Here is a 26,934-nt window from a genome sequence, read left to right on the forward strand (position 1 = left end):
GTTACAGTGACAATTTCAATCCATTATTTCACCTGATATTTCATTTATCGATCAATCTTATATAGGGCACGTACAAGAAGAAACATGACTGTCATTAGTTCCTATTGCGTGCGTAGTGAACCATGACAAAGCTAGTTCATATATTTGTGCTGAACAAAACGACGCCCGTCTCAAGTGTCTCGATGGTTTAGTTTTTAAATCGCTTGTCTAGAGCCGAACGTACCAGATAGTACCTTAAACCAACATTGCCACTTGGATCTGTGCCAGTTTTATTTTCTCATTTTTCGTTTTCATTAGTTCAGGTTAAATGTCAATCATTGTTGGTTTATGCTAATCAGCTCATTTAAATCCATAATTATTTTCCAAATCCAAATTAACGATTTAAGTTTTCGGTAACGAGTATTCATTTCAATTTTGTATTAAGACATTTTTTAGATTCCTGCTTGCAAGAATCATTTATCCGAGAGTATAAATTATACTTGTGACGTTCAACATAGCATTCATATGTGTGTCATTAATTTAGACGGTGAGCACTTTAGTTATCAAAAACTAGGCATACTGCCTAATTCGCTTAGGTTTTCAAAAACATTTGAGAATTTGAATACTTAATTATTTAGTGATGAATGAGGTGTGGAGTGCTTAAATTTAAACAGTAATGCTTCTAAAAGAGAAGATTTTGTTGTCGGTTGTTTAACATCCGATTTCAGAGATAATATCTGAAAGTACGCAATCTATGACTAAAATGGAAATAGAACTACAGAGGTTCTATGAACAGTATATCTCATAATTTATATTACATTGACTTTTAAAATTAATATTTTTATTTAATTAGATTACGTAGCTTAATTAACAACTCAATTTTTTAACTAAAGCAAATGCTATACTTTGTCATTTTCTGTTTCTGTTTAAAATAGTATACATTTATTTGAAAAAATAATTATCTCAAAAAGGTTACATCCCTTGAAAATGGACCGAAGGACATATGTCTTTGTTTATTTTTTTTTACTTTCTCATATATACGAAGTAGGCCTATAGAGAAAGTATTGTAATCGTGCAAAAAAAAAAATCGAGATTTTTACAATCTCGACGTTTTACACCTCACTGATATGGAAAAAAATAATTTTGCAATCTTGTCCGTATGTCTGTGTGTCTGTGTGTGTGTGTGTGTGTGTGTGTGTGTGTGTGTAAACACGATAACTTGAGTACCGTTAAAGCTAGGTTGATGAAATTTCATAAATATGTATTTTATCAAAATCGTAGATCCTAATCAACTTTTGAGCGATTTCCGAAAACCGGAAGTTGTACTTTTTCTACTTTGAATTTTTCAAAAGCCTATAACTAAAGTCAAACTCTGTATTGTTTTTTACTGTCATAATACCACTGTTACTTACTTAAATACGTTTCTGGATAAGTAGGGTCTATATATGTATAATTTTATATGTATGTTTAGAACTGTGATCTAAAAACTGATGCTATGTTCACTCTGAAAAGGTTATTCTCTCCCCCCCCCCCAGACCACACCTCCAAAATTGTGTAGAGCGACGATAATGTCACACCTATGTATATGCTGGGTTGGATAATCGACCTAAAGTGACAGGAAAGTGGTGAATTAAGTTGTACCCCCCCCCCCCCCCAACCCATCTCGAACTGATCTATTAAGTACTTTTGGGAAAACGCGCACTGATGTACCAAAGTACCATACTTTTTTTTTTTAAATCGTGAAATAAGCTACAAAAACATTTCTAAAAATAACATCGAAAAAAAAATATATAAAAAATCATATAGAAGAAAATTTGAAACGTTAATAAATCAAGTTTTGATTCGTTTTCTTAGGAAGATTAACCGTCCTGACTTTATTTAATTCCATGAATGCCGTTTCATAGGTTTGAAAAATCTATGTAATCTTACTTAATTTGAAATAAAATGATCCAATACAAAAAGACATATGGACAAGATTGCATTACAATATCACATATAATTACAATAATTTCTCTATACTTCGTATACGAGAAAGTTAAATTATACGCCTACAATTCGCGTGCAACGGGTAGGCTACTTACGGCTTGTTTTTAAGTTAAGTCCTGCATTTTATGTTACCCGTAAAATTGGTGCGCATTTAAAACATGTACATTGGGTCTTCGACTTCAAGATAAAAAACGGAAATCACAGAAAATAAGTACTTTATAAACATGAAGATATAGTGAACAAGCAAACATGGCTCTAATTGCGGTATCATTAGCATTCCTGGGTGTCTGGTCCATATCAGCACAAGGTAAGCTCATAATTTAGGTCTATAATTCTTTAACAAGACATTACCAATGTTGACTTAGCCATACTGTATTTAAATCTAGATCTAGTGTTGACCTTTTACAAATAATGTGTACCAATGGGGCTAAGTCAAAGGAAGATAACTTGTATACACAAAATGTCAAGAACCTCCTTACATAATGTTCAACTTTGTTTTTAACATAATTACTTATCAATTAAAAATAATCTGAAAATCTTTTACATTTATACAAATCAACCAGATTTTGTAAATCTACTGAGGTTCAGCTATAAACTAAAGTTAAGGTATACAAAACTAGCGCTACCTTAATTTAGGAAACGTATAAGCGTACGTCCAATAAACCAGCAACACATTCATGCTATACTGTATTAAAATTAATGTAAGAATATAATTAATATTAATCTATTCGCCACAAAAAGCGCGACATCCAATTAGTGCTTACCCATATGCTTGTAACCAGAAAGCATATTTTTATAAAATTGAATATTTTACATGTGTGAAATAAGTACAAAATTAATTCCTGTTTTATTAAGACTAGACATATTCAAACAAATAGGCCTACTTAATAGCAAAATAATAATAAATTGACGAACACTTGTATTTTTAATTTTGATTGAGTCACTGTGTTGTAGTGATAAGGATGTTATATTATATAAATAAGCTACTAGGCTATACCCCATTGAAATAATAATTGAAGGCTATTTAATATCAACACTTACATGACTATTTTAATGCATGTCTAATAAATCCAATGGGACATTTTGAACATATGACTATCATATGGGATGGTCCATAACCGATGTCACGTTTTTTTCACTCACACCCCCTCCCCTCACATCCTCTAAATATTTTTTTTTAAAAGCAAGACCTCCAACACATAAAGTTAACCTCATCCATCCACAATCCCACTTTCCTTACATATTGCTATTTTGTGTTTAAAACAGCGATTTTTTTTATATGAAAATATTTAAGGCTTATGTGCTCTGCCAACAATAATTTATGTAAACCGTTTCATCAATTATCTTATAACAATTTATAGCATTGGTTTTAATAACGCCGAAAAGCTAAAATCCATTTTTTAAACATGACTGTTTGAAAATGCAAAGCAAAAGCTTGTCATTTTACATTCTGTACACCACCACCCTCGTTGTACCAACAGCTTGAATCTGCTCCACACCCTCCGAGTTTGATGTTTTTTATGGACAACAACTACAGTATTTTTCTACTGTTTATAATCAACTCATTGATTAGTCATTAAAACCCAAATATTTTCCATTGCTTGTGTGTATCTCTGTTAATATTAGAAATAAGAGTTTATCACAGCTGAACATTTCACATTCTCTTATTTGCTGTTTTTATGAACTTTGTATTAGTTATTTCCTTCTTTTAATAAAATATATTTTTATTTCAGTAGGCCTATTTTGTTTTGATAAGGAATATAATTTTAACAAATGATATATTAGATATTCATAGAAACACAAATGTAAATAATATGCATATGGAAGACTTATATTAGTACACAGTTGTGAATATAGCTGCTAAAACAAAAGTTCTTAAGTTTAAATCAGGATCTTGATCCTGTAAGTTATATCGGATTTAACACAGCTCTACCTGGTACCTGACTATGGTCAATGACAGTAAAAGATGACATTGTGCTGACCATTTAATGTATTAGTATTGCGATATACCAAGACCTAAGTACAATGTAGGCCTACTTTAGGATAATATTTTTTTAATTGTTTTTTTTTCTACACCAGTACAAGTAAATTATTAAATTAGGTAGGTATTAAATATTAGTGTTACACAAGAAGAAGACTATCAATTAAGTCTGCAGATCTAAAGGATTCAGTAAAATGATCAAATTTAAAAATGTGCTCTCTGGATGCTGCTGTTTTAGAGTACCTAAACATAACCCAAAAATAAATTTCATCTTTTTAAATTAAAATCGTTCTGTTTTACACTTTCACTCATAATGGTATCAATAAAAATACTTGTCTTGAAAAAGAGAATAATATTGAGACTATTTATGTATGGCATCGGTTTTACATTTATTAAATAAATATGTGTAATAGTTAACTTTTATATGTTTATTATGTTATAAGTTGGCCTATCAATACAATAGAGCTACAAACATGTGACAAAAGGCTAGCTGGACGTTTTACCGAGACACACTTGTCCGAATGTTGTTTCCCCTAAGACCGATTTCCCAAGTGTCCATTCGGGCATTTGTCGCATTCGGATATGTGTCCATTAGGTAAATCGGCCTTCGGGCAAACGTCATTCGGACAAGTGGCTTTCGGAATTCGTCGTAGACCACATAACCCGTCATAAGTCATATATTAATTCAATTAAAAATAAAATTAAAATGTATCAATAAAGATTTGCTACTTATGTGTATCCACCTCTAAAATTAGTTGAAAACCGATATTCAAACTGGGCTACTATAATTACTATTATCAATTCATATAAATATACTATTCTACTATAATAAAACGTTCGATAATTATATTGATTTTATTTGTAAGTTAATACATCTACGACTATTGACAATTTTTGGCTCTACAGACTATTAACAAATCTCCAATATTTTATGAGTTAATTAAAAGAATACTACATAAGACATTGAGTATACAAAGTAATATATTAAGATAATTAAGGGAATCCAAAATAAATCAGCTCTTCACAATTACTCTTCGATTCTGTTATTTTTATTATTATTATTCTTAGAGGCATACAAATAATATAATACTACTACTGTACTATATCTTATTCAACCTAATTTTGTTTATTATTCAATGTACTATTTTGAAAACTATTAATAAATAAATCTAATTTTTACAATATCAAAATATAACCTTACTTAACCTAGCTAACGTTATTGAATTTACAACCTTCTATTAACTTAATTTAGTATGAATATAGAGACTTTTCAAGCTAATTTCTGATTTTTTTACTTTACTTTAGTATATGAAACATTAGCTGACACACTTGGAGGAGAGTCGTGAACAGTATGACAAAGCGACATTTGAACGGTGAATTATTTCGTTAATTTTCGACCAAAACGTACTTGTGACATTATAAAGTAAAGCAAAAAGCAAAACTTAGCCTGCAGTTTCTGAAATAAAGCTGTACAGAGATTTCCATATAACATTATTTTGCATCTTCACAATCATTTAAATAGAGTCGACATTTTTATGGTTAATTGTTTATTCCTTTTATGGTGTAATTATCTATTCGTTTTAAATATTGTTTTAAATTTTAATTGTACCACAAACTTCTTTGGTGAGAATTGGAATAAAATGACCCACTTTTCGCGACAGCCGTTCAGTATCTCACATTTAGTTTTCATTTAAATGTAAGAATTTAATTTGTTGTTTTTTTTCATTTGTTCAGATATTTTTTGTGGTCATAATCTTCCATGATCCATGACTGTTACATATTTCCTAAATGACTCTATTCTTACTACCCATGTGCCACTTCTCGCGAATGTATTGGCTTTTAATGTTTACATTATCAATTCAGAAAATGAGATCACTAGTATCCAAATACACCGTAAATGATCATAAATGTATATAAATACAAAAAGTAGCCTTACTGAATTGTATCTTATTTTCATTTTTAAATAAATTATACCTTTCAAATCAAATACAAATGGAATATTTTTATAACTTGTTTCCTCGAATGTTTCAAATTATTAGACCGCTTTGACGCACAGGACGGGATTCCTTATATATATATATATATATATATATATATATATATATATTTAGAGAGAGAGAGAGAGAGAGAGAGAGAGAGAGAGAGAGGGGCAGCAGCAAAAGGGTGCATATCTCATTTCAATTCACCGCTTAAATTCAATAACTTTTTTATTTATTTTTTATTTTCGACTTTCGACGGCCATTTCAATAAAAGAAAATCAGTAGGCCCTATTATATGCTCAATTAAAGCTTTAAGTGATTTTATTTCAGTACTACATAAATCTATAGTACCAAAAGAAGTAAAGAGAGGTTCAGAAGTTACTGTTTTCTGTGATTCTGATCTTGCCGGTGTCCCTGAAAATGGCAGTCCTGAAGGCATTTTTGCGTTGGAGCTGAGTTGGAATAATGAATTCCATTACTCGTTCAGTACCACGGTAATTTAGGTAGACTGGAAGCCCGTATTTTAAAAAAAGATTTGGTACTTAAGTTTTTATTGGTCTTGAAATCGTAATCGTTAGGAATTGTTAAATATAAAATATCATTCTTGCTATTACTAACAACAAGAAGAACAACACATATGAATGTAAACATGAACATAAACGTAAAACATATAATTGTATATATATATATATATATATATATATATATATATATATATATATATATATATATATATATATATATATATATATATATATATATATATATATATATGTATATGTATATATATATATATATATATATATATATATATATATATATATATATATATATATACATTTATCTGTATATATGTGTTTGTGTAAGTTTATGTTTACTGTAATAGTTTAGGAAGCTATTAAAGATAACAGAGCATTAAACACACAAAAACGTATTGATTTTTACTTTCTCGTATATACAAAGTATAGAGAAAGTCTTGCAATCGTGCAAAAAAAAATCGAGATTTTTACAAATCTCGACGTTTTACACCTCACTGATAAGGAAAAACAGAATTTTGCAATCTTGTCCGTATGTCTGTGTGTCTGTGTCTGTCTGTCTGTCTGTCTGTGTGTCCGTGTGTAAACACGATAACTTGAGTCCCGTTACAGCTAGGTTGATGAAATTTCATATATAAGTAATTTATCAAAATCGTAGATCCGTATTAACTTTTGAGCGATTTCCGAAAACCGGAAGTGGTACTTTTCCTACTTTGAATTTTTCAAAAGCCTATAACTTGAGTACTATTTCAGATAGATAAATGAAATTTCACAAGTAAGTAAAAGAACTAATTTTCTACCTTCTGTTAAATTGTGAGTAATTTCCGTTGAACGGAAGTAGTAATTTACGCTACTTCCGATTTCTCAAAAAACTAATGTAAATTTTTAAAGTACTAATAATATTGTGCACTATTATGCACTTTTTGATTTAGCGTTCACTCGGTGTGCAATTCTTTTTTCTACGAGATTTTATTCTATTTTTAAAACTTTAAGTATTTAAAATTGATTAAAAATCATGTCTATAGCCTGAGTTCCCATCCCCTGTTATTTTATATAAAACTATTCGAGAAAGTTTAGGGGAGATCACTCCCGGTTTATTTATTATCAGAATGAATGGGATTAGGTTCAACAGCTATTACAAATAACTCATGATAAATCGTTTCTGTAGGCTTTACGATATAAAAATAATACAATAATTTTATCGAAATATGTTTAGTCATGTATATTTATCATTGTACGATTTTTTTTATCTTTGTATAGTATGGTACTGGCATAACAATTGGTGTAAACACTCACTGGCGAACTAGGGTTTCTGGACACTATCCCAGGAACAGTCGTGGACTTTTCGATAGGGACAAATTCAGGCTGGAACTCGATATGATAAATATCACACCCGATGACCAAGGCGAGTTTTGCTGCTGTAGCTTCATCAGCAAGAACGGAAGAATGCAACAGCCCCCCGCAAAACGTTGTGAGGACTTTATAGGTTGGTGTCTTTTATGAGGATTATGTGTGTTTTTTAGTGTCAACCTACTTTTTTCAAATATTGTTACTAATTGTTTTAAATTTCAATGTATGTAAAAACCTAAAAAAAAATATTTTTTAAATTGAAATTTAAAATAATAAGTAATATATTGGTATATATTTCTATTAGGCTATTCCATTTTTTACTTTAATCGCATCAATTATTTTTGAACATATAATATTTCTTTTCAGTTAAACAACAAGTGACTAAAATTCATAACTTTTTCTAGCTTTAACTAAAAAATGTTTGATTTTTCCTAATGTCAACTAATAGCTTATTTTTCTAATTCGGAGTGTTCTTGTTTTTAAATTTAAAAACAATATACATTAATAAACATACATACATACATACAAACAAACATTTAAATATAATATATATAAATATATATATATACATAAATTTACCCCAAAATTGTAATGTTATGATGTTCTGATGTGTTTAAACGTAGGTTCATTGTCTTTTCTTTTTCAAAAAAATTACAGTTACAGATCAATCTATATTGGAACCTAGCGAAAATTGGAAAGGATCATTCTATAAAAGGATTCAATGTACCTCTAAACTCGCAGGAATTCCGGATACAGCAACAGAGATGGAAAACGTGTCGTTGTTCTGGCAAAATAAAGATTTTGATCCGAACTCCTATTTTTTTATAACACTAAGTTCATACGGGAATGTTGGTAAGGTAAGTGTAAGTTTAGAAAGCATTTAAAAGTAAGTATCACAACAGAATATAATTTAAGCTTTACCTAAATAAATGTGTTAGTATAAACTTATATATTTTGTATTAGTTGTTTATTTCTAGTATTCTTTTTAATTAAAAATCTTTTTTAACTTTTCCATTATGGTCCAATTGATATATATATATTTGACGAGCCGACCCGCGGCGTATCATACGCCGCTATTTAGTTGTTCTATTTTCTACTTTTCAGTAATTAATAATTTATGAATTCGAAAGTACCAATGCTGCCACTGAAAATATTTGCTTTAAAACACTATCAGTAGGTCGTTTAGGACGATAAACTCGCCCCCCACCCTTCTTTCGCCCATGTCCTACCCTACCCCCCCCCCCCCCCCCCCCCCCCCCCCCCCCCGTTGAAAGCAGCCTCCTCTTATTTACATCCCCTAAGTTTAAAATAGTTTCAAACTAAATTATCTGTACCTTATAGGCGTTACTATACACGTCTCTACGATTGTAAACATTTAACATGAACCAGTTATTTTATAGTTGCCACTGTTTTTACGCTTTTGTATAACGTAAAGAAAATATAATAATACACGCACATTGCTAAAACATATTAAAAAGTTCAATGTCAAATATCATTCGTTTATATTCCTAGAAAAAGTGGATACATTTTAATAACATAATAACAGTAGGGTAGAAAAATCAAATTAATTTAACTCTTTTTTCTTATTTTGAAAAGGGAGGTAATTTAAAAATAAATTAAACTCACGCTAATAAAAAAATGTGAATGCAAATCTACGGGCGTCCTAGAAGGAATTAGTGTTGCAATAATATAATTAGCAAAATGTGAATGCAAATTATGCGGATGTCTAAGAGGAAATAATTGTTAAAAAAAAATTAGCATGGATTGAAAAAAGGCAATCTTTAATTTTATTTTATTCACTGAATGTACTGTTTACTACTTATAATTTTTAATCAAATATTCCGCACTATTATAGATGCGTCATCACGTTCATTGGGTGCATAATGGTTTTACTTATGAAACTCTATTGTTTAATTTTTAAAATTTAAAGTACTGAAAAAAATGCGTGAATTGATAAAGTGATATATGGTAAGTAAAACACGGATATTTTAAATGCTGCCTATTATTTATTATATAACTGAGCGTATTGTTTACTAATTATTATTCAATATTTCGGTTTGCGGAAAACGTGGAGGTTTTATAGGAGAGGCGAGGGGGAGGGGGGGGGCGACATATGTCCCCGGGTGCTGACCTTAGGGGGCGCCAAAGAGGGTTGGAAAAAATTTGGGGGGTGGGGGTGAAAATCGAAAGTTTGAGGGCGGTGGGCGGATGCAAATCGAAAGTTTGTGGGGGTGCAATTCAAAAGTTTGAGCGGGGGGAATTTCAAATTAAAAGTGGTGCAAATCGAAAGTCTGAGTGGGGGAGGGGGGGTTGCAACTCGCTACGACTGTTTTATAGTCATTCACTGTGTCAGACGCGCGCCGGCGCTTGGAAAGGGCGCGATTTGGCGCTACAGGCTAGACTGTGAGCAATATGCCTTTATGATTGCATTTAAATTGTGTTTATGTTATGAGTGTTGTCTTTGCTGTTTCGTTTTTTTTTTGCGTTCGTTTGTGTTTTGTTTAGTTTTGTTCTGTTCCCAAGTTGGTTCATTTTACAAAGATTTACCGCGGCGGAGCACGGGATGCAGCTAGTATATATATATATATATATATATATATATATATATATATATATATATATATATATATATATATATATATATATATATATATATATATATATATATATATATATATATAGCCTTTTCTCGGCTTGTCGCTCACACTAGCCCGAAAAAACTGGTATACGCCTCTGCATCATTACATCAACATACTTTAAGCACATAACCACCAATATGATTATAAAAGTTTTGTTAATTTAAATCCAATACATTTATGAGTACAGCACCCAGTTATGACTAAGAGAATGCCAAGTGGAAAACATCGCTTGAGCTGGACCATCCATAATGAACTCGTGAAGCCCAACGATAGAATGGACAAAGATGGAGCGCGACTTCTTTTGGTAATTGGGGGCTTAAATACCGAAGACATTGGCTGGTACTGTTGCAGTGTAACTTACTTTGACGAAGCTGATGCCAAACGTTTAGCCTACAGGTGTCATTATTTATCAGGTGAGAAGCCGTCCCTCCAATATATTATTCCGTACTATTAAACCAATATTCAAAAATAAATGGCTTAATATAAGCTAAATGTAACGTAAGTGTGTTTACATTACCTCGCTGACCCTTAGATAAGAGAGTGCTATGCTGCCTGTAAATTGAAATATTATAATCAAATACTACCTTAATATGTATTATTATATTTAAGAGTGCAGATGAGTATAGAAACAAGCACCGACCTTATGAAAATATCACTAAAACCCCTCAGTCTGTTGAGAGATAAACAAACGAAAATCATTTTTCACAATTAAATATTCGTTTTCATTTATATTTTAGTCTATCGCTAGGTATAAGAAAATAAAACGCAAAAGGAAATTGATTGTGTGATATAATTGTGTGATATAATGCAAAACAACATGAACAATTATATTTAGACATGGCTATAAAGCTGATGCAAAGTCTAGCCGGAAACCTTTATGTGATATTCTTCTTATTATATTAAAATGTATAATGCATCTTCTTGATGTGAACTAAATGTATCTTCTTGTGTATAGCTTCACTTTTTCAAGCCATACATTACTCAACAAACGGTAGCTCAATCAAGATAGTTACCGAGAACCTAATCTTCGGGATGCTGATTTTTTCATGGGCTCTGCTACACTTTTATAGAAGTAATATAAGATTTATTTTGCACACATGCACACATGCACACATGTACACATGTACACATGTACACATATACACATGTACACATATACACATATACACATATACATATATATATATATATATATATATATATATATATATATATATATTTATATATATATATATATATATATATATATATATATATATATATATATATATATATATATATATATAATTGTTTTCTATTAATATAAGCTGTAGTGTCGTATAAAATCAAAACTTTCAATAAATGCAGAAAGGAAAATCAGTGCATACTAAACTACAAAACCTTATTTTTAATAATACAGTGCGATGCAAACAAGGTTGACATGTTCGTACTTTATTTAGCCAAATGTCGATTGAATATTGAATTATTTGATATATTCTATAATGATAAGAGATGATTGATAGGAAATATCTATTGAAAAAAAAGCCTGAAACTGTTATACCGATGTCAATCAATGACCGACACACTACCAAGCGGCTTATATTATATATCTCAACACATTTAGGTTTAAGGTAGTAAATAATTGTGTATAGTGCTGCTTTTACGTTTAATCTGTTAACTCAAAATACACGCTTAAATAATTTATTATTTATAATTATATTTTTTAACTTTTAGGTGAATAATTTTCTTGTTCCTTGCTTAAATGCCACTAAACACCTGGGAATCTACTTGCGATATCTCATAGTGTGTTATAAGGAATCCAACAAAGCTCTAACCATCAAAGCTTAAAATTTCACTGGACACAACATCATGAAAATTAGTTGAAAACAACCAACGCTACCGTAAATAACATCGTTAAAAAAAAACTTAATATTAGATTAAAGCATTAAAATTTGTAAATACAAACAAGTTTTGGTTAACTTTATTAACTATCATTATTTAAGATTTAAGAAGTGACTTTCTTGCTGTTGTGGTACTACGCTTTTGTCCAGTTATATTAGTAACACAGTTTTTAAAATTTAGGCCTTATATTTTTAATAAAAGTTCTGATATTTGAATGAATAATTTCAAAGACTGACAGAGCAATATATTGAGATAGAGAGAGAGAGAGGCAAAATAGTTATATAGACGGATAGAGAGAGAGACAGGCAAAATAGTTATATAGACGGATAGAGAGACAGAGAGAGTTAGAGAGAAAGTTGGCCGTTTAAAAAAATACTTATGCATTTACAATTATACTTTTTATTACCCTTCATATATAAAGTATAAAAGGGTGGCCTAAACGGTATAACGATAGGCTTCTAACCCTAAATTCTAGCGTTCTAATCCGGGTTCATGTCAATATAACGGCTCTGAAGCAACTCAGTCCTGATTGGTACCTAACTCATGTTATGGAAAGTATAGGCGGATGGACAAAGTGTTGATTACACTTTCAATTTATATACCGAGGTCAATAAACACATGAACTCTACTTCATCTGCCTAATAGATTACTATATATATATATATATATATATATATATATATATATATATATATATATATATATATATATATATATATATATATATATTAAATATAAATACTTAAATTATTATAATGGTTACTTTTAAGTTGAATTATATTTCTCGTTTCGAATTTGTCATTTCTAAAGAATGTTTCTAGACAATATGAAGTACAAAGTTGCATTAGATGTGTGATAACGAAGAGTTGCTACGTTTGACCACAAGCCTCCCCACCAGCAGAGAATTATCTGGGCAATGTGACCTAAGGCAAAGGTTGTATAAACGTCAGTGATTATCTCACATATTTCTTTATATCAAATAAAAAAAAGTAACGTTCATTAAAATTACATCGCACGTCAGCCTCACAGCGCCCAAAATGAAATTGCCTCATTGTGACCTAAACAATTAAGAACTGAACAGTTTCATTTAAGGTTCCATACAAAAAGCTAGCGAGTACAGTGTTTCTTCCAGACTTTCTTCTCTGGGGGGGGGGGGGGTGCACTTGAAATTTTCGGGGGGGGGGGGGGGTGGTAGACTTTCTTCTGGGAGGGGGGGGGGGGCGGACACTGTTAAAAGTATATATTTTCTATATAAATTATATAAATTTCATTTCGTTCCGTGGAAGAATCTCTGAGCGAGTAGAATATCAGTGAACACCCGTGGAACATTTCAAAACCAATAAAACCTACAAGTGGGGTGGGTTGGAAAGTCTGAGAAGATTGGAGGAAAATATCACACTTGACTGTCAGCTGTATGGACAAAATGAAAGTTTGAAACCAAGAAGATCCCGAAAGATTACTGGGGAAAAGGGTCGTCATAAAATGACGTCAAACTCGTAGATACTGAAGAGGCAGTAGCGTAGCGAGGGGGAGGGGGGGGGGGGCGGGGTGGACATATGTCCCCGGGCGCCGACCTTAGGGGGCGCCGAAATGGGTTGGAAAAATAAAAATAAAAGCTTGAGGGGGGTGAAAATCGAAGTTTGTCCCCGCCGGGAAAGGCCGCTACGCCTCTGTGAAGAGGAGGGGGGGTGTCCATGTTGTTTGACGTCACACTTTTGCATTATAAAAAAGCAATGCTAGAAGACGAATTTTTGACGTTATTTCGCATCTTAGAAAACTATTTTGATTAATTGTAATAGCTATTGATTGAACCAATCTATGTTGACAGAGTTTAGACAAGATTTGGGAAAAAATATCGCTTTTAAGAACAATTCAACTGCAATTTTGACGGCATTTAAGTGGTGATGGGGTCTGGCTTTTTGTGACGATGTGTGACGGTGGAAAAGGGGGTACACTAGTCCAAAAAAGAGTGACTTTATTTATGGATGACCTCTAAGCTGAAAATCGTTGCCCAGAATCAAGTGCATTTTGAAAGTATAGTTGCGGCCCTTTGCTTCAAAGTGGCCTCAAAAGTGAAGAGAAATTGGATTCACGCACAAGTTCAGTTTTTGTTTAATTGTAAGGTGCACCCGATGTGCATTTTCTTTTACTCTTCACTAATAAATGGTAAAACAAGTTAATTAAAAAGTCTAGTGACATTTAAGCGCAATTTCCTTATGTTATCTAAAAATAGCTCTGTCGTAGCGTAAATCAAGAGCAGGGTTAGTAAAACCATTGGTTAGCTATTAAAACGTTTTTTATTAATTTTTTTTCAGTATTTTACATGTTTTATTTACAATAGAGTTACATGACTAAAAACCATTGCGCGCCTGCTGAACGTGATGACGCAGCCATTGAACGTGATGGCGCAGCTATTGAACGTGATGACGCGTGTGGTGTGGTTGGATACATATGCCTACTAATTCGGTCCAAATTTTAATTAATTCAAAAAATTTTTTGTGACCGAACGAAAGGATATTTTTGAAAACTTTCTTCGGCAATATTGTTCTAAATTATGACAGAAATCGATTGGTACATGTTTCAAGTCGCTAAATGGTCTGGTTGCCGAGATATGGGTAAAAAACTGCATTTTTTTTTCGAGTTTTTTTTTGCTTTTCCGGGAAATCTATGAAAGAAACCCGGAATTTTTATGTTCATCCTCGTAACTTGCTTAACATAATTGCTTTTGGAACTAGTTCTCGATATTGCTTCGTTGAGGAGGAGATACGACTTAAAGCTGCGGACACACATTCATTTATCCATCCATTCATCTATCCAGAAATGACGGGTTAATAAACGCAATTCTCCAGAATGGAAATTGCGCTATAAAGTTGAGGAACCTTTGTGCTAGCAGTATTGTGTGTACCACGGACAGTAATGGAACCTGCTAACCTACTCCGTGAGCTAAATAAAATATAATCATCGTGGTCGGCTATTTATTTGTTTAACGTTCGTCTAGCATATATTTTGACGCCCATTAAAGAGTTTTCGTCACAAGGATTGAAGTTGTATACAACACCCATTACTGATCAAGAAAACTGGTAAATGGTAACTTATTACGAAATAGTCATTATTATAATTTCAAATTATAATTTTTAATTAGTAACATTTTATTCCAAGCAAAAATTTTGTACCAAAAGTGAGCAAGATATAAAATATTTTTTTTATTTCCAGTTTTAAGCATAAATACAATTTCAACTGTATGTGTTCTTTTAACGAACCATAGAAGGAGGTATGCATTTTGCGCAAAGAATTATCGAAATGCACAATAGTTATTGGTAGCTCTTTAATTGTATGCGACGCTACAGTTTTTTTTTTACATACACGTAGTCTGACTTTGTCAGTCATTTTTAACATCTCTCTCTCTCTACCTCTCGCTCTCTATCTCTGTATATATATATATATATATATATATATATATATATATATATATATATATATATATATATATATATATATATATATAAACCACAAACATAAAAAACAAACGGTTTTTGTGAAGCAAGTAAAAGTTTCTAATAATGAAATCAGATGAAGCTTTGACACTTTTTATGTTTTGCGACACAACGTAAAACTACGGAAATTTAAAGACTATGTGAAAGGTCGCTAACAATATATTTCCGGTTATACCAATCAAAAGGATTATACAATTAATGAGCTCATTCAGGTACACTATTATTTAACTGAAACTTAATTTCACAACTTGCTTAAATGGGACCAGCATTGGGATGATTAGAAGTTTATTGTTTGTTGTTTACAATAATTTGTTTCCTCACACAGCCAACTTTCAAGACAGAATATGGCTATATGTGATGGTAATGTTAGAATACATAGACCATACACATCAAATCTTATATATGTGTACAACGTGATAATAGTTTTGTGTAAATTTGTTTCAATCTGCGGGACAAGCAAGAGTTGAAATTTTTTTATTGGAATAAATTATGTTGGTAAATAGTTACCTATTATAACAATGGAAATTAATTTATTAAAAAATTGATTCCAATAAATAAAGAAACAAATAATGTTGCAAATGATAAAAAACAAGTATAAAAGTTTAGTGCTGCAGTAGAGTTCACAAACGGATAATATGTAATTGTGCATATTAAAATGGAGCGAATATGTTACGCAATTAGGTTTACCTGTCATTTACATGTCTAGAGTGTAAGTCAATATCATACTCTGCACTTTTTGGTATTTTTTTCGGTTCTAATTCTTATGATATATTTCATATCATATATTTTTAAAGTCATCTCAAATTTACTTTGATTTCACTGTCACATAATATGCTTGGTGTGGATGGTAAAACAACATAAACGCAACACTGTATAATATTTTATTTATCAGACAGACTGAAAGAAACGATGTTTACAGTAAACAATGTTGATTATGTTGATCGTTTAAGTGAAAGCTATCTGATGAAAGAGGGTGACACGGCTACCTTCACCTGCACAGCTACACGCTACACAGATGGTGACACGCTCACTATCTCAGTTGGAAATGGTGACACCTTCAGTGTCACACACGCAAACAATCACACTCATAACATATACAACGTCACGTGTGGTGATATGGGCACATACACATGCACCATAAGGCATAAAGGACAAACGTCACATAACATTCTTAGGAACCTATTGAACTGGCATTGTGAGTATGACAATTGACTCATTCAAATACAATTCCATTACCCGCATATACTGCTTACTATGTATTATTTTAACTCACCTTGTAATCATTTTTAAATTTAGTAGTAATACACATTTATACGCGAGTTTTGATTAAATTGAGACATAATTTTAATATAAATTATGTAAAAGAAATTTTAAATGGTAATAATACGAAGACTAAATTATACCTACTTACGCATATATATATATATATATATATATATATATATATATATATATATATAATTCTCTTCTGGGATCAGTTAGAAAATAAGCTGCAAGCGCGCCTTTGCAGTCCCCTCTCTTCCTCTCTATCACTATCACTTCCCAACCCCACCCCACCCCCACATGATCTGGTGAGCGGTGTTCACTCTGTTTACATTTTACAATCACAGAGACGGGTTTGGTGACGGCTATTAGGGGCAGATAATTTAGTTTGAAACGATTTTAAACTTAAAGGAGGTAACTAAGAGGAGGCTGCTTTCACGTGGGGGGGGGGGGGGGGGTAGTGTTTTTAAGCAAATATTTTCAATGGCAGCATTGGTACTGTCGAATTCACAAATTATAAATTACTGAAAAGTAGAAAAAAAACAACTAAATAGCGGCGTATGATACGCAGCGGATCGGCTCGTATATATTAAAAGGCTGTGGGTTTGTTTGTGTTTCTTTTGTATGCATTGTACATTTTTGAGCAGATAGCTGAAAAAAACTTTGGGAAGTTGCCAAGAATATTACTCGACAGGTTTCTACGAAATAAAATATTTTAGTTTCTGAAAAGCAGCGCAACAGCACGGTGCGGCTAGGCACTTGGGATACGTTGACTGGGCGTCCTGCAAATATAGCTAGTGTTACTCCTTGATTTATTGATCAATCTGTACCTAACGCTTCAGCCGGTGTAACGGAGCACCATGGGTTCCTATTTAAACACTATGGTACCTACATTTGTTTTAAAGAGAACTCTACAAAAGAGACACGGAGCCCACTACTTTTGATGACTAAACCCTCCCTGGGGGGGACGGGAGGGATTGGCGTTACTGTAGTAGTGTAATTTGTAACTTCTTTGACCGTACATCCTGCCTTTTGCATACGGGCGGTAGAGAAGACAAATCCGTATACAAAAATCTAGGATTAAAGACAAAAAGGGTTCAAATTCCCTACCCCCAGCTGAGGATTGGAAACACAACCTAAGCCCAGGGAAGGATAACCCCGAGTTCATCTTCGACTGGAGCCACCTTGAGTTGTTGTACTACACCGTCCACGTTTATATCAAGAAAGTCTCAAAGTCCCAGTACCTAAGCTTGGTGCTCAACATTACAGAGAAGGAAGTCTTGGCACTCAGGATCATAGTTAGACCAGGTTAGTCTGTAGGCCTATATCGTTTTGGTACTACAAGATATGGCACACATTATTAAAATAAAATAAAAATATAATATTTAAACACGACTCTCATGTGCAAATAGCGGTGCTTAACATATGCCATTTGTGAGCTTCTAATTGTTTCAAATGTCCATTTGATGAAATAAACCGTTAGGGATCTCCCCAAAACTTTCTCGAATATTCTAATAGAACATAATCTAGTAGAAAAAATAAACTGGGAGTGATCTCCCCTAAACATTCTCGAATATTCTTATATAACACTACGGGGAATGGCAACTCGGGATATAGACAATACTTTATAAATTCACATGCGTTTTTTGAGAAATACTCAAGTTATAAGCTTTTGAATAATCCAAAGTAAAAAATTCCACTTCCGGTTATCGGAAATCACTCAAAAGTTGAAACTGATCTACGATTTTGATATAATACTTTTCCGACAAAATTTAGTAAATCTGGATTTAAAATAAGATCCCTATACTCCGTATACGATGAAGTAGAGAGATGTAAAACGGTAAAAATTGTCAAAATTTCATGTAATTTTTGTGCACAATTACATTACTATCTGTACACTCTGTATACGAGAAAGTAAAAAGACACTTTAAATTGGCGGTCTAAAGTTGAACGATCAAAGCCTACAACCCGTTTGATATACGATAATAAATGTTTATAAATAAGTTTTTTAATTGTCCATGTAGAAATAATGTTATTTATTGAATCATTTTGCAAACTTTATTAACGTAATGATTTAGCATGGTATAATTGTAATATGCAAACAATTATACATTTTCTACCTTTAATTATAATAAAATGGGTACTTTAATAATAGATAAAGCAGTTTTTAAATATCTTTAGCAATCTAGCTTCGATACTGAGCCAAAAACGGTAAACCTGAGACCAACAGCACATATAATGGAATATCCTCATGGGTCTAGAAAGACAAACATGAATGACACTGTCATCCCACCCGTTTGGAGTTCACCCCGATCTATTTTTCCTCAAATTGAAAATGGTTTTAAGCTGGTTAATTTTATTTTCTATGCACACCGCCTTGTGCACAGAAGAGAAGTGAAAATGTGAGCTGACAACAAAACCGCAAAGGATGCTACTTTAACATTGTTAGTGCTCAAACACTATTCTAATCTAACCTACAACTGACACGTAAAACACACAATTTACAAGTGTAAACAAAATCCCTCAAGTCATGTAAATGCAGGTTTTATTTACACAAATTGTGAAATCATGTTTTAGCTCAATAATAATGTAACTCACGAGATCATTATTTGTATAATCCGTTTGATTGATTTTTCTCCAAAAAATATTATTAGCGACCTTTACAGAGTTTTTCGATTTCCGATGTTGAAGGACGTTTTACAAAATATGCTAAATGTTAAAGCTTCATCTGATTTCATTTTTGTAAACTATTGATTTCTTTCTTCACAAACAGCGTTCGTTTTTACAAGCTTTTATTTAACTCACTTCCTCTGTCGTCAGTCGTCAGTCGACAGTCTGTCTGTCTAGATAGAAACGCCAGAGTGAAAATACGGAAACTTCTACTTGACCGATACAATTCACATTTGGCACGTGGGTCAAGACATGAAGACAATGCAATCTGAAACTAAATTTGACTTAATTGGATGCCTAATTAATTTTTTATGAATTAATAAAAATTTGGACCGAATTATTAGGCATGTCTAGCCAACCACACCACACGCGTCATCACCTTCAATAGCTGCGCCATCACGTAATGGTTTTTAGTCATGTAACTCTATTGTAAATAAAACATGTAAAGTACTGAAAAAAAAATTCATAAAAAACGTTTTAATAACAAGCTTTTATGTAATGATGCACTAAAAAGTAGAACATAAATTATAGACTACTATTTAAATAACTATAAAGAAAAGCGTGGGTGTCTTCCTTAACATTAGTAAAGGTATCCAATAGATACTAAAGTGACCCACGCTTTTCTTTATAGTTATTTAAATAGTAGTCTATAATTTATTTTCTACTTTTTAGTGCATCATTTCATAAAAGCTTGTTATTAAAACGTTTTTTATGAATTTTTTTTGTTTGTAGATTGTTGATAATCTCGTAACTTTATTTCGACCCATTTCTAAAGCAGCGATTTTGTTCAAACATTCCAGATACATTTTTCTCCATTCGCAATAGAAAAATACTTATTGTTTGTGTGATTAGACGTTAGATTTGTCATTAAAAATTTAATTTAATAATAAATTAATTCGATAATAAGAAGAGTAATACAAATAGTATGTACTAGCGATCCTTCTATCGGCTGACCAAAGAAGGTGAACTAATTTGTTTTAGAATGATTGAATTATTTGCCTGAGTGCTGACAGTGGACAAGTCCTATTATGCCGGATTTATTCTATCTTTTAAAAAATGTGTTTAAGTGAATTAAGTTCTTTTACAGACCCTGAACTTACAGCCTGAGGTTGTTTTTAACTTTGTACTTATTTCTGACGCTAATTATTGATACGTCGCTAGTTCGATACAAAAGCCAGCAGTGGAAATTTTTTTTAATAAAAATTAAAGATGTCATGAAAGGAGAAATAGCCTTACTTATAACATTCTGGAAAACGGTTAATCTCGTTATTGAGGTAGAGATTAACATAGATCTACCGTCAATTTTCATGGTATAATTCTTACGAATGGGTATTTTAAAGCATTGCTGTCCTGTTTCTACAGCTCTACAATAACAACAGTAGTTATGAAAGGACATCCTAAATCTGTATAGCATTAGTTGTCCGGAATAGGTTTTTTTCTGCAACTCCTATTCAAGATTAACAGCATATTTTATGTCACTTCTGTTTGCTATACACACAAAGAAAACATACAACGTCAGTTGTATATCCTTTCATGCTTAACGCAACTACTGTGGGGACTCAGTGTTGAACCTGTAGGTACTCAGTGTTGAACCTGTAGGTACTCAGTGTTGAACCTGTAGGTACTCAGAGTTAAAGCTGTAGGTACTCAGTGTCACTGCTATGTGCAATCATTGTTAATAATGTGGATAAGCCTACTCAGTTTTTTTTTCTACGAGGAGAGGGGAAAGACACTTGAATCTTTCGGGATGCGACCTAAATTCTCGGGAGATGAGGCGGACATAAAAGATGCCTGCAAGAAACACTTCTTTAAACATATACATATATTCATAAATGTATATAAATTATATATATATATATATATATATATATATATATATATATATATGTTTATATAGGCATCACCAAAAATATAACATTTCTTTATTTATAAGCAAAGGAGGCTATTATATATATATATATATAAAGCAAAAGTAACAAAATATAGTTCAAAATTGTCATGCCCTTGAAAATTACCGCAGTTACTATATTTAGTATCATATTTAAGAGCACGATTGAAAAAAAAAAATTAAATCTTTTAAAAATAAAAAAATAAAAAATATTTAACAACATAATAATGTGTATTTTGTCCTACTTTGATTCTGAAGAATAATAAATATTTTTAGAAATATTTTTTTCCTTTCAGGCTATGCATTCACACACAATATACAAACTTAATGGGCAGCCTGGTGTAAAGTGCTAGACTGTTAACCCGAAAGTCTCGATGTTAGAGTCCGGTTTCAAGTCTGTATACTGTTCTTGGGTCCACCCAGAAATTAAGGCGAGTAGTGCTGACCACACTATTCCTTTATAAGCCAAGATAACTAAAGCATATGGATTCTGCTTCGTCAACCTACTGTGATACGGGCAAAAACATGTTGATGGTAGCGAATATCATTTAAAAGGAGACATGTATAATTATAATACATTCAACAATATAAAACAAGATGTAAAATAATTAGGCCGGCACAAGACGCTGAGCATTACTTTGAATATTTTTTTTAATACTTGTACAACAGCGACGTACCCCACAGCGAAACATTAACTTCTTACATCGATGCTACCGGCAGGTAAATCAAAGTAAACGTGATATAACATATTTGTATGGAATAGATGTCCATGGTAAGAAATTAAAAAAAAAGACGGTAAATAAAGTTAATTAAAATTTGAGTTTTATGCTTTAAGAAATTTTAATGCGTTTATATAATATTAATTTGTAAGATACTATTTACAATAGCGATGTTTGTTTTAGCTAATGTTTATGATTTTGTGCACAGTGAATTTCGATGCTTTGATGGTTAGAGCTTGATGGTTTCCTTATAACACAATATGTGTTATTGCTAGTAGGTAAGACTTCCATCTGTTTAGTGGCGTTTAAGCGAGGAACAAGTAAACTATTAACCTAAAATTTAAAAAAATACAGTTATAAAAATACATAGTTTTAGCGTGTATTTTGAGTTGAGAGATTAAACGTAAAAGAAGCATTATACACAGTTATTTACTGCCTTCAACCTATATTGGTTTAAATCTATAATATAAGCTGCTAGGTAGTATGTCTGTCATTCCGTTTGCATTCGGTATGACAGTTTTGTCATGCTTTAAAAAATGTATATATATATATATATATATATATATATATATATATATATATATATATATATATATATATATATATATATATTATATATATATATATATATATATATATACTCTTCAAAAAGTGTTGATTATAAAATCAAAATCGTATATTACCCCTATAAATGTGTAGCACAGTCCATGAAATAATCAGCAACCCGAAGATTAGACTCTCGGTAACTATCTTGATTGAGCTTCCGTTTTTGGAGTTAAAACTGACTTCAATACGTGAAGCTATACACAACATGATACATATAGTTCATATCATGAAGATGCATTAGACATTTTAATATAATCGGAATAATATCACAAGATGATGCTATCTTAGAAGAAAATAATTTAATTTAATATTTGTGTTTAACTACAAAATAATACATCCGCTTGCAATTGTCAAGTGCATTATTACTCTTCAAGTCAAGTCAAGTGTTAAAGTGTATTATACAACACTAGCCGTTTCCGGCTAGGCTCTGCTTCAGCCATTTAAAGCCGTGTCTATATATAATTGTTCATGTTGTTTTCCATTATATCACACAATAAATTTCCGTTGGCAGTTTATTTTCTTAAACATAACGACAGACTAAAGTATAAATGGAAGCAAATGTTAAATCCTGAAAAAATGATTTTCGTTTGTTTACCTGTATGTTATAAATTCTGATTTTTTCTGGTTGTCCTAAAAGCTATTCTATGATCATCTACATTCTTAGATATAATCGTACATAATAAGGTAGTGTTGCATTATAATATTTTAATTTACAGGCAGCATAGCACTCTCTTATCTTAGGGTCAGCGAGATGATGTAAACACTCTTACGTTAAAAGTAGCTTATATTAAAAGCCATTTGTTTCTTTTACATTGGTCTAATAATACGGAATAATATATTAGAGGGACGGCTTCTAACCTGATAAATAATGACACCTGTGGGCTAAACGTTTGGCATCAGCTTCGTCAAAGTAAGTTACACTGCAACAGTACCAGCCAGCGTCTTGGGGTAGTACGCCATAAATTAACAAAAGAAGCTCCGTTCCATGCGTGTCCATTCTCATGTTGGGCTTTAACTGTCGATAACCAGGGTGCACGTGCCAATGATCTTTTCCTCTAGGTTTGATTAGATTTACGTCTGGGTATTGTACTAGATTGGGGTTTCTGTGCTAAAAGTAGATACATATTGATGTAATGGTAGAGAGGCGTATACCAGTTTTCGGGATATATATATATATATATGTGTGTATATATATATATATATATATATATATATATATATATATATATATATATATATATATATATATATATAGGTTTAAAATTAATTCAAATATTACTCTGTAGAAAGCAAAACAACAACACACGTTGTAGGCCAACAACACAACACAATTTATCACATAGAACAAAATACAACAAAAAATATAGGCTACACACACCACAACCAAAAACACAATAAGTTATGAAGTCAGCGTTAGAAAAACAAATTTGATGCATTGAAATATTAGTGAGGACAAGAGAAGTAGGAAATAATCACTCTCTTAATATAGAGATATCTACATATTTAATTGTATTTGTCAAATTCAAACCAGATAAATAGTTTCTTTACTATTTAATATTATTAGTCTTTGTTTTTACAAAAAAACAATATTGTTTACAATCAGAATGAAATATATTTTTTTTTATAAATGCTAAAACATCACAGCATAAAAAATAATTGAGTGCGGAGTCGGTAGAAAATACCGCTTTAAATATTTCACTTATTTTAAAAAGAACAGTTTGAACATTCTGAGTAGAAGTCCACAGTAAACTTAATTTTAACTAAATTATTGCTCTTGCAATTCAAATCTTTACATTTTTACCCTCTCGTATATACGAAGTATATAGAAAGTCTTGTAATCGTGCAAAAAAAAATCGAGATTTTTACATATCTCGAAGTTTTACACCTCACTGTTACGGAAAAACATAGTTTTGCAATCTTGTCAGTATGTCTGTGTGTATGTGTGTCTGTGTTTGAGTGTCTGTGTGTGTGTAAACACTATAACTTGAGTACCGTTACAGCTAGGTTGATGAAATTACATATATAAGTATTTTATCAAAATCGTAGATCCGTATCAACTATATAACAATTTCCAATAACAGGAAGTGGTACTTTTTTACTTTGAATTTTTCAAAAGCCTATAACTTGAGTACTATTTGAGATAGATAAATGAAATTTCACATGTAAGTAAAAGATCTAATTCTCTACCTTCTGTCAAATATTGAGTAATTTTCGTTGACCGGTAGTACTAATTTACGCTATTTCCGATTTCTCAAAAAACGTATGTAAGTTTATAAAGTACTAATAATATTGCGCACTATTATGCACATTTTGTTTTGGCGTTCGCTTGTTGCGCAATTCTCTTTTCTACTAGATTTTATTCTATTTTTAAAAGTTAAGTAAACAAAAATCACGTAGTGTTATATTAGAATATTCAAGAAACTTTAGGGGAGATCACTTCCGGTCTATTGAATTAGCTATTGCTTTTTGTGCTCTTCCAAGATTATTTCTTATCATAATAATAAAGTATGTGTTAGATCACTTTGTTGCTCACACATCACTTTACTGCTAATTCTAAAAAAAACAACAGCCAATAACCTCATAATTTTACCTGTTGCAAAAACTATGATTCATGTTGTAAAATAAACAACTTTAGTTATTCATTGTTCGAGGTTTGCTTCTTTGTCTTTTGGAAGAGGTGATACTCTTATCCATCGTGCTTTTATATCGTTTCAGCTAAATTCACACGAGGTATTTCAGAATATGTTCACTAAATACATCTGTGCGTGTTGATCATCATGACTAATACTAACGTTCTTGAAGTTATGTAGGAAAATATATTTATTTTTTGTGTACGTTATTGCGGTTACTCCCCCCCCCCCCCACCTCATATAGCCGCATAAAGTTGTACATAATAAATCTAAACATACGTGCATCTGTACAAGACTCCTCTGATAATATTTAGATCAGCTGACGTACAAGAGACCTTCAATCTCCCTTCCTGTTTGTATTAACATATTAAAGATAAGCTAAATTGCATTATACTGTGCACACTTTACGTAAACAATTATCCTACGTCTCTAAACTGATCTTAAAACCTAAAATTAATAGGCCTCACATATACAAAAAGATGGCTGAATTGAGCCTGACTAAGCAGGCATAGTTTACACATGTGAATTAGATTGATTTGTGAGTGGTTGGTGGTTTATGTCCAGCAGTAATAAACAAACAGCAGTTGTACAAGTGGACACATGCCCGGCGCTGAGATACGCGACGATAAGTAAGACAAGTAGTAGATTATATATTTACTTGAGATGGGGTTCTAAAAATGTGATTTTAGTTTGTAGTTTCAGTAATGTGTTTGCTGTTTGTGTGTGTGTGTTTTGAAACTCGTTTTAATTTTTTTAATTCTCTAATATATGCGCCACTATCCAATAATTGTTCGTAGAGGGACTTGCAGCTCTCCCTTGATTCCCTCCCCCCCATCTTCGTACGCTACTGTAATAATGGGATTATTTTAATTTGTTAGATAAGCAGGTGTATTGCTGGACGGGAATATTTTTACAATGTAGTTATAAAAGAAATAACAAAAGTGGTGGATAAAAGTAGGAAAAGGTTGTAGATTATCAAGGCATACAAAACGGTTATATTTTCACAACAAAATACTAAAAATATTTTGTTTTAAAATAAACTTTATCCTTTGGAGCATACTGGAAAAGTTAAACAAAGGTAAAACAAAGTATATTAGATATAAACAACTAACACATCTACATCTACATCTACATCTACATCAACATCTACATCAAACATCTACATCTACATCTACATCTACATCTACATCTACATCTACATCTACATCTACATCTACATCTACATCTACATCTACATCTACATCTACATCTACATCTACATCTACATCTACATCTACATCTACATCTACATCTACATCTACATCTACATCTACATCTACATCTACATCTACAT

The 26,934-nt window shown here is 31.7% G+C and overlaps 2 protein-coding genes across 4 annotated transcripts in view; one reads left to right on the forward strand and one right to left on the reverse strand.

Annotated features, from left to right (window-relative positions):
- Positions 1-2,197: 2,197 nt before the first annotated feature.
- On the forward strand, positions 2,198-12,373 carry LOC131937880 (uncharacterized). Of its 2 annotated transcripts, XM_059295576.1 has the most exons (8): positions 2,198-2,272; positions 5,252-5,319; positions 6,256-6,419; positions 7,722-7,947; positions 8,469-8,668; positions 10,638-10,863; positions 11,406-11,522; positions 12,164-12,373. In XM_059295576.1, exons 2-8 carry the CDS (start codon positions 5,298-5,300, stop codon positions 12,169-12,171), a joined length of 963 nt encoding a protein of 320 aa, XP_059151559.1. In that variant the 5' UTR covers positions 2,198-2,272; positions 5,252-5,297; the 3' UTR covers positions 12,172-12,373. The 2 variants fall into 2 exon arrangements, with proteins under 2 accessions (XP_059151559.1, XP_059151558.1); XM_059295575.1 differs by lacking the exon at positions 5,252-5,319 and having other exon boundaries at positions 2,204-2,272.
- A 10,104-nt stretch (positions 12,374-22,477) lies between these two features.
- Positions 22,478-26,934, reverse strand: part of LOC131937875 (uncharacterized) — a 44,073-nt gene continuing 39,616 nt past the window's right edge. For both annotated transcript variants that reach the window (XM_059295570.1, XM_059295571.1), the window contains exons 5-7: positions 23,830-24,079; positions 23,049-23,165; positions 22,478-22,698 (exon numbers count right to left, since the gene is read on the reverse strand). In XM_059295570.1, coding sequence (XP_059151553.1) covers positions 22,694-22,698; positions 23,049-23,165; positions 23,830-24,079 — 372 coding nt within the window. In that variant the 3' untranslated portion in view covers positions 22,478-22,693. The remainder of the gene's footprint in view (positions 22,699-23,048; positions 23,166-23,829; positions 24,080-26,934) is intronic.

Source organism: Physella acuta, unplaced genomic scaffold (assembly GCF_028476545.2).
Source record: "Physella acuta isolate Inbredline_101_S28 unplaced genomic scaffold, ASM2847654v3 ptg000224l, whole genome shotgun sequence".
NCBI classification, from domain to species: Eukaryota; Metazoa; Mollusca; class Gastropoda; family Physidae; genus Physella; species Physella acuta.

What these genes read in the sequence shown, in the direction of transcription:
- LOC131937880 (XM_059295575.1), top strand. Translation starts at nt 2,215, where the DNA reads ATGGCTCTAATTGCGGTATCATTAGCATTCCTGGGTGTCTGGTCCATA. An exon ending in CTGGTCCATATCAGCACAAG is followed by an intron (nt 2,273 to 6,255) that starts GTAAGCTCATAA and finishes ATTTTATTTCAG; the next exon opens with TACTACATAAATCTATAGTA. An exon ending in CAGGTGTCATTATTTATCAG is followed by an intron (nt 10,864 to 11,405) that starts GTGAGAAGCCGT and finishes TCTTGTGTATAG; the next exon opens with CTTCACTTTTTCAAGCCATA.